At 47.3% G+C, this 9158-nt stretch overlaps 1 protein-coding gene across 1 annotated transcript in view; it reads left to right on the top strand.

The window, feature by feature from the left end:
- The first annotated feature begins 621 nt into the window (after nucleotides 1–621).
- The window catches only part of LOC105491960 (RTF1 homolog, Paf1/RNA polymerase II complex component), a 68006-nt gene continuing 59469 nt past the window's right edge, over nucleotides 622–9158 (top strand). Inside the window, exon 1 of the mRNA XM_011758752.2 lies at nucleotides 622–841. Within this exon, the coding sequence (XP_011757054.2) occupies nucleotides 641–841 (201 nt within the window). The 5' untranslated portion in view covers nucleotides 622–640. The remainder of the gene's footprint in view (nucleotides 842–9158) is intronic.

Raw genomic sequence — 9158 nt, 5'->3', positions numbered from 1 at the left:
CAGCTTACTTATTAGGTTCTGACTGACGCAGTCGCCGTGTCCTTCTCCAGCCTCGTCTCTCGCCTATCCCTACCCACAATCTCTGCTCCGGCCATAACTAACTTCAGTTCTCCAAACCCAACTTTATTATCGCTGAGCCATTTTGCCTACGCTGCTCTCTGCGTGCAACACTCTACTCTCCTTTTGGGTAATTCAGATGCATTCTCCAGGTCCCAGCTCAGCTGTCACTTGCACAGACCCGGTCGGCAGGCTCCAGCCCCCAACCGGTGTCCATCCCGTGGTCCAGGCGACTTATGTCTTCCAGGCCGTCTGCCCCTTAGGTCGACCCCTACACGCCATCAGTGTCGGACAGCTGAAAGGCGGTAGACACGTGAGCCCCCTCAGAGAGAACCTGGATCCCTACGGCTCCAGCCCCCGATAGGGAGAGAGCCCACCAAACTTCGGCTCCGTAGCAGAGACACAGCCAAGGACTCCCGGGAAGTCGCGGGGAAAGCCACCACCATTTCCTGCCGGGAAACAGGGAGGCGGGAAGGCCCCGCCTCTCACGCTGCGTCGGGGGCGGGGCAGGGCGGGGCACCAAGCGCCCTGCGAACGGCGTGCGACGAGCAGGGGGCGGGGCCAGGGGCGGAGCGGAGCGCGCATGCGCGGTCGCCTTTGTGTGGGTCGAGCGGCGGCGGCAGCGGCGGCGGCAGTGGCGGTCCCACTGGCAGGCGGGCAAGAGGGGAGTCCGGGCGGCGGCCGGCGTGGGAGCCGGGGGACCACCATGGTAAAGAAGCGGAAAGGCCGCGTCGTGATCGACTCGGACACGGAGGACAGCGGCAGCGACGAGAACCTGGATCAGGTGAGGGCAGGCCGCGGAGGCGCGGGCCGGCGGAGCCAGAGGGCTGTCCGGGCCGCGGGAGCCGGGAGCCGGCCGGGCCTGGAGCCTTCCCACCAGACAGCCCAGCTCGCCTGGTGCCCTGAGAACCACTGCAGCACCTTTCCTGTCTTCCCGGAGTGTGCGGGGCCTTGGAGACCGGCCCGGGCCTGGAGACGGAGCCCCGAGGACTTGGCGCCTTGGGCGGGGAGGCGGGGCAGGGACCGGGCTGATGGGCCTCGGGCTCTGGGGTAGCGAAAGGGGCCGCGATCTTCCGGGGCCAGATCGGGGCGGCGGGCTGTATAGTCCAGGAGATCCAGGCTGGGCGAGATAGGAAGTATTGCCCGCCAACCTCGGAGGCTGGGAGGTTTTGGAGGAGGTGCAAGGGTGCGCGTCGGGCAGTGGGGGGCGAGGGCCGAGAAGATCCGGACTCTGGAAGATTGAAGTTTTTCGGACAAGGGGTGTGGACGGAGAGGAAGGACACTCGTAAATGTTCCTAGGAGCCTCTGCCATGCTTGCCAAGGATGACTTAGCTGCGGGCACGAGTTTATTTGGAGACTAGGGTCGTTTGTGTTTGAGAAGGGCCCCTGCTGGGGTGTCAGACCCAAAAAAACACTCTTGGGTGGAGGAAAGAGGGCAGATACTGGAGTAATAGAGAACTATGTAGGGCGACATGGAGGGACTGTGCACAGCCCAGGCCTCCTCTTGGCCCTTTCATGCAGCATCCCAGAATTCTTTCTTACTTGAAGACTGTGCAGAAAGCACTGAAAGTAACCTTTGGCTTCAGTGTCTTGGGGTTGAACTGTTTATATACTCTAGAAAACATTGTAGGAAGGAATCTGCTCTTTGTAGCAGTGCTCTAGTGATACCAGGCGATACAAAGATGGTCTCCCTAATGTTTAATGAGCAAATGATGTGAAGAAAGAATATGCAAGAGATAGTAGGTTTTGAGTAGAAAGAGTACTGAACTTAGAGTCTGAAAATTTGAATTCTAGGCTGGGCTTATGCTATTTTCTAGCTATGTATCTTTGGTCTTAAATGTTAAATGAAGATGTAACATCAGCCTTGTGTATCTAATTGGTTTATTGTAAAGATCAAGTGTTTGTAACAATTGATGGCAGTGCAAGCATTTGCTAATTGTAAAGTTTTTCTATAAATGGCTTCTTGGGGGTCTTTTGTCTGAAGCCAGAGGTCTCAGTTTGAAAGTATTAGGGGCTGGGCGCGGTGGCTCACGCCTGTAGTCCCAGCACTTTGGGAGGCCAAGGCGGGCGGATCATCTGAGGTCGGGAGTTCGAGACCAGCCTGACCAACGCGGAGAAACCCCGTCTCTACTAAAAATACAAAACTGGCGGGGCGTGGTGGCACATGCCTGTAATCCCAGCTACTCAGGAGGCTGAAGCAGGAGAATTCTTGAACCCGGGAGGCAGAGGTTGCGGTGAGCCGAGATCACACTCCAGCCTGGGCAACAAGAGCGAAACTCTATCACACACACACAAAAAAAAAAAAAGAGAAAAGAAAAGAAAAATAAAGAAAGAAAAAACAATGCATTACGGCATAAAAGGGGAGAACTTTTTTTTTTTTTTTTTTTTTTTTTTTTGTGGGGATGGAGTCTCGCACTGTCGCCCAGGCTGGAGTGCAGTGGTGCGATCTCGGCTTCACTGCCAGCTCCGCCAAGGGAAGGACTTTTAAGAAGAAAAGGACTGGGGAGGTGCTGTAGAAAGAGGACTGCTTTGAAAATGGTGGTGGGGGGTGGAGAAGTAATGGGGCCTGTGTAGGACTATCTAAGGAATAGAAACTTTGTTTTGGGGCAGCAATTGAAAATGTTCTCATTGAAAGGCTCCTGAAGTTTACAAAAATATCAAAAGTGTAATTTTGACTGTAAAAGTTTGGTAGATAATTTTAGACTGGCAATTGGAGTAGAATGTATTTTTTTTCTATCTTCTCATCTACAAATGTGAATGTTTCAGATAATAATAACATTGGCTACCATTTATATAGTGCCTAGGGTAGGCACTTTAATTGTTTTATTTACAGTGTCAAGTTTTCACATTATGGTAAATTTGGAATTATTTCCCCTACTTTACATAAAGAAAATGGAAGTTGAAAAAGTTAAATAATTCACACAGCTAGTAAGTAGTAACATTGGGATTTGAACCCAGATCTGCATGAGTACAAAGCCTGTACTGTTTCCACTATACCAACTTAATCTGTTAATTTAAAATTTTTTTCATACTGCAAGATGATAATGTTTCACAGTCATTTTTCATGGTGCTAGAATTCGTGTTTATAAAGTACACTGAATAGTTTAGAGGAAATTGGTACATACATTAAAAGGATTATTTGGGGGGATTTCTTGGTAAAGCACTCTCAAGACATCTGTTCAAATGATGAATGAACTGAACTGCAAATTATTGTCCTTAGTAGTTTCCCACAGAATTCTGATAAATAAAATAAGTTGAGTGCTTCCTTTCGTGGTAGAGATAGTTTACCTGATCCACAAAAAGCTTTTTCAAAGTGGGAACTGGAGGGAATTGCCACTTTATTTATTTATTTCTTTATTTTTGAGACGGAGTCTTGTTCTATTTCCCAGGCTGGAATTCAGTAGCACAATTTCAGCTCACTGCAACCTTCGCCTCCTGGGTTCAAGCAGTTCTCCTGCTTCAGCCTCCTTGTAGCTGGGACTACAGGTGCCTGCCACCATTCCTGGCTAAGTTTTGTATTTTTAGTAGAGACAGGGTTTTATCATGTTGACCAGGCTGGTCTCGAACTCCTGACCTCAAGTGATCTGCCCACCTCGACCTCCCAAAGTGCTGGGATTACAGGCATGAGCCACTATGCTTGGCCAGAATTGCAACTTTAAATGCAATTCTGAATATCTATTTGTAAAAGGAAATTAACGTAAAATGTGTAAGTAATACCTAATACATTTGAACAGCAATTTCAACTTCCTCTCCTTCAGCTTCTCATTTGCATTCTTGTTATCAGATGAGAACTAGATAAAAATTCCCTTTCCCTGCGCATCCTAACAGGGGTACTGATGCCTTCTATTTGTCTGTTCAGCACTATGCCAGACTCAGAAGAATCAAAGAGGAAGATCTCTGCCCTCTAGACATTTTCACGAAAGACCTTTAGCACAAGTTCACAGTCAGTCCTGCTTGGGGGTCTTTAGGAATCCTAATGCATTCTGGATCTCTCCTGCCCCAAATACCTTGTGCTGCTCCATCTGGTTCTGAGTTTTTACTGGGGGTATAACATTAGACTTACTGTCTAGTGTATGGTACTTATGGAAGGAACAAACCATGACGATCACCGAGTATCTAGTGTTGAATGGAACGCAGTTAGTAAAGAGGCCTTTTGTCCCTGGGTTTTCCTGTGGGAATCTGAGCCATTATGTCAAAAATTTTGCCTCCAGTTTATTCCTTACTGAAGGTGAGATAGGTGGGCCTTCTAGGCTGGTTTTTCCGGGTGGTGGGGGCAGACCTCTGTGTGAGAAGCCACCTGGATTGCTTATTTAAAATGTGGGTTGGGACTTAGAGAGTGCAGCAGTTCCCGTCCCAGACCTACTGAATCAGACTCTCAGGGGATAGAGCTCTGGACTCTGCATTTGTAACAGGTATAGCTCAAGTAATTATGATTTATGTTAGTGATTAAGATCACTGCCTATATGCAAGTTAATCTTTTTAGTAACACACTATAAGTATTTGGAAGAGAAATAGCTTCCTGTCTCTGCCATAGTACTTCCAAGTTAAGCGTACGTGTGTAGGCTGGGCATGGTGGCTCATGCCCTGTAATCTCAGCACTTTGGGAGGCCAAGGTGGGAGGATCACTTGAGCCCAGGTGTTTGAGATCAGCGTAGGCAACAAAGTGAGACCTCATCTGTACAAAGAATTTAAAAATTGGCCAGGTGCAGTGGCTCACATCTGTAATGCCAGCACTTTGGGAGGCCAAGGCGGGCGGATCACCTGAGGTGGGGAGTTCAAGACCAGCCTGACCAACGTGGAGAAACCTTGTCTCTACTAAAAATACAAAATTAGCCGGGCATGGTGGTACTTGCCTGTAATCCCAGTTACTCAGGAGGCTGAGGCAGGAGAATCACTTGAACCAGGAGGCTGTGGTGAGCCGAGATCATGCCACTCTTGTTGCTCCAGCCTGGGCAACAAGAGTGAAACTCTGTCTCAAAAACAAAAAACAAAAACAAAAACAAACCAAGAAAAGGCACTTGTATAATTAAAAGAACCTGACAGGGAAATTTTAAGATGGCAAAACTACTGGTTCTTTTTTTTTTTTTTTTTTTTAAGACAGGGTTTCACTCCTGTTGCCCAAGCTGGAGTGCAGTGGCACAATTACAGCTTACTGCTGTAGGGTTGACCTCCCTAGCTCAGCCATCCTTCCACCTCAGCCTCTCAAGTAGCTGAGACTACAGGTGTGCACCACCACACCCAACTAATTTTTTAAATCATTTGTAGAGATGGGAGTCCCACTACATTGCCTAGGCTGGTCTCAAACTCCTTGGCTCAGGTGATTCTCAAGCTTTAGCTTCCCAAAGTGCTGGGATTACAAGTGTGAGCCACCACACCAGGCCTTATTTCTTTGTTTGTTTGTCTGTTTGTTTTTGAGATGGAGTCTCACTCTGTCACCCAGGCTGGAGTGCAATGCACGATCTCAACGCACTGCAGCTTCCACCTCCCGGGTTCAAGCAATTCTCCTGCCTCAGCTTCCTGAGTAGCTGAGCTTACAGGCGCCCGCCACCACACCTGGCTAATTTTTTGTATTTTTAGTAGAGATGGGGTTTCACCATGTTGGCCAGGCTGGTCTCTAACTCCTGGTCTCAGGTGATCTAGCACCTGGCCTTATTTGAACCTTTGAAAGTTTTTAAAACTAAGACCTCGTTTGAAAGTTTGAAAGCTGGCCGGGCGCGGTGGCTCAAGCCTGTAATCCCAGCACTTTGGGAGGCCGAGACGGGCGGATCACGAGGTCAGGAGATCGAGACCATCCTGGCTAACACGGTGAAACCCCGTCTCTACTAAAAAAATACAAAAAAAACTAGCCGGGCGAGGTGGCGGGTGCCTGTAGTCCCAGCTACTCGGGAGGCTGAGGCAGGAGAATGGCATAAACCCGGGAGGCGGAGCTTGCAGTGAGCTGAGATCAGGCCACTGCACTCCAGCCTGGGTGACAGAGCGAGACTCCGTCTCAAAAAAAAAAAAAAAAAAAGAAAGTTTGAAAGCTTTTGTTTTAGCATTTGACCTGATAGTGACCCTGTCCTTATTTTGACCACACCCTTTCTTCAACATTTTTAAATTTCAAGATACTTGCTGTTGGTGCCTATTGGGAAATAATAATTTGAGGCAAATCTCTGGGCCCTACATCATCTCTCTTTATGGAATAATATTTTTGCAGTAAGTCCTATAAAATGAAAAGCATTCAAGATAATAAAGGAACCAGAGTTCTCAATTCAAATCAGTACAACTCAGTATTTATAAAAATTTTACTCTGCCTTTCTAAAAAAATAAAAATTGAGCTATGTGCACACTGGGATGCTTTATTTTATAGTTTTCTTATTTAAAATGGAGATTATATTGTCATGTCCTGTTTTTCTCTTTATCTAACTTGAAGTAGCAATACTTAAATTTGTCTTTGAAAGAATAGGCCCCCTAAGTATTTTCTTTTTTCTTTTTTGAGACAGAGTCTTGCTCTGTCACCCAAGCTGGAGTGCAGTGGCGTGATCTTGGCTCCTGCAGCCTCCGCCTCCCGGGTTCAAGCAATTCTCTGCCTCAGTCTCCCGAGTAGCTTGGATTACAGGCGCCTGCCACCACATCCAGCTAATTTTTGTATTTTCAGTAGAGACAGGGTTTCACCATCTTTGCCAGGCTGGTCTTGAACTCTTGACCTTGTGATCCACCCACCTCGGCCTCCCAAAGTGTTGGAATTATAGGCGTGAATCACCACGCCTGGCCAGCCCCGTATTTTCTAGGAACTGTTTTCAGATGCTACATGTAAAGAATGTTATTATTATAAAGTATACTTCTATGAACCTTCTCTGTAAATCTTGAGAAATTTAAAGTTGTGCTTCTTGTTAATGTAGTGTTTTCCTCATTAGTCAGAGGCAAAGTTTGAAGTGTAGGATGAGTTTATGAGAAGTGTCAGTGTTAATTCGTGAAAACTTTCATTTGTGTCATGTTGCATCTAACTTGATGTAATTTGCTTGTTAATTTCACTCTTTTCAAAGAGTGAGTCCCATTGGAGCTCCCCCCACCCCACCCCGCCCAAGATGGAGTCTTGCTGTGTCACCCAGGCTGGAGAGCAATGGAGCGCTGTTGGCTTCCTGCAACCTCCGCCTCTAGGTTCAAGCGATTCTCCTGCCTCAGGGTCCCAAGTAGTTGGGATTACAGGCATGCGCTACCACACCCGGATAATTTTCCATTTTTATTAGAGATGGAGTTTCTCCAGGTTGGTCAGGCTGGTCTCGAACTGCCGACCTCAGGTGATCTGCCTGCCTCGGCCTCCCAAAGTGTTGGGATTACAGGCGTGAGCCAATGCGCCCAGCCCTGGGAGCTTTAACAGTGAGGCTTTGAGGAAAAATACAAAACCGATCTTCAGACACAGGTCATATTGGTGTATTTATTTTTTTTTTATTTATTTTTTTTGAGACAGAGTCTCGCTCTGTTGCCCAGGCTGGGGTGCAGTGGGACCATCTCAGCTCACTGCCACCTCTGCCTCCCGGGTTCAAGCGATTCTCCTGCCTCAACCTCCCAAGTAGCTGGGATTACAGGTGCCCATGCCTGGCTAATTTTTTGTGTTTTTAGTAGAGACGGGATTTCACTGTGTTAGCCAAGATGATCTTGATCTCCTGACCTCATGATCCACCTGCCTCGGCCTCCTGAAGTGCTGGGATTACAGGTGTGAGCCATCACGCCCAACCCTATTGGTGTATTTATTGCTTTCTTTCTAGACTATAAGTTTCCTCAAAATTAGAGATCGTTCATCTTTCTTTTTTTTTTTTTTTTTGAGACAGAATCTCACTCTGTCACCCAGGCTGGAGTGCAGTGGTATGATCTCAGCTCACTACAACCTCTGCCTTCTGGGTTCAAGCGATTCTCATGCTTCAGCCTCCCAAGTAGCTGGGACTACAGGCGCATGCCACCATGCCCAGCTAATTTTTCGTATTTTTAGTAGAAACAGGGTTTTGCCACATTGGCCAGGCTGGTCTCAAACTCCTGACCTCAAGTGATCTGCCCCCCTTGGCCTCCCAAGAGTGCTGGGATTTCAGGCATGAGCCACTGCATCCAGCCTGATTGTTCATCATTCAACAGATGTATTAGACAGTGTTAGACACTGGAGCTATTGGGTGAATAAAATGGAAGCAGTTTCCACCTTCAAGGAGTGTAAAGTGGAATGAGAGAGAGATGAGATGGGGGGATTGCTCAGAGAGAGTAATTTCCTTACAGTTGTGCTACAGGCCATGAAGCAAGGACAAGAATACTGTGGAAATACTACCAGGGACCCTATTCTAGCCTGATGAGAGTGACGTTGAAACTGAGACCTGGAATATGTGTTAAGGAAAAGAAGATTAGAAGACTGAAGCGTAAAGGGAAGGGTGTTGAATGTTCATGGTTGAGGCACCAGCATATGTAAAAGAAATGAGGCAGGAAGGACCTAGAACCCTTATGAAACTGAAAGCAGCACAGGGTGAGTGTAACATAAACTAGTTGCATAGTTGGAGAGAGAGTAGTACAAATGAAACTGTAGAGGTAGATTCTGTTTTGACCCTTTGAGGATGGAGAAGTCAGTTTAGTGGACTACACTCAGCAGTAAAAATAAAATTGAATTGATAGAAAACATCAAGTGTGTCATACATAGTAAAGATAAGTAATGAAATTTGTGCGTCTCATATGTACATGTAGATGTATACTGGGTTATGAGGTATAATTTATCTTACTGTGAGCTGGATTAAAAAGAAAAAATTTTTTTTTTTTTTGAAACGGAGTCTCACTCTGTCGCCCAGGCTGGAGTGTGGTGGTGTGATGTCGGCTCACTGTAAGCTCTGCCTCCCAGGTTCAGGCCATTCTCCTGCCTCAGCCTCCTGAGTAGCTGGGACTACAGGCGCCTGCAACCACGCCGGGCGAATTTTTTTGTATTTTTAGTAGAGATGGGGTTTCACCATGTTCGCCAGGATGGTCTCGATCTCCTGACCTCGTGATCTGCCCGCTTCGGCCTCCCAAAGTGCTGGGATTACAGGCGTGAGCCACCGCACCCAGCCAAAAAACTGTTCGACCAGGTGGGCCAACATGGCGAAACCCCATCT

Source organism: Macaca nemestrina, chromosome 7 (assembly GCF_043159975.1).
Source record: "Macaca nemestrina isolate mMacNem1 chromosome 7, mMacNem.hap1, whole genome shotgun sequence".
NCBI lineage: Eukaryota > Metazoa > Chordata > Mammalia > Primates > Cercopithecidae > Macaca > Macaca nemestrina.
Note: the sequence above shows the minus strand (reverse complement) of the source record. Positions and strands in the feature narration are given on the sequence as shown.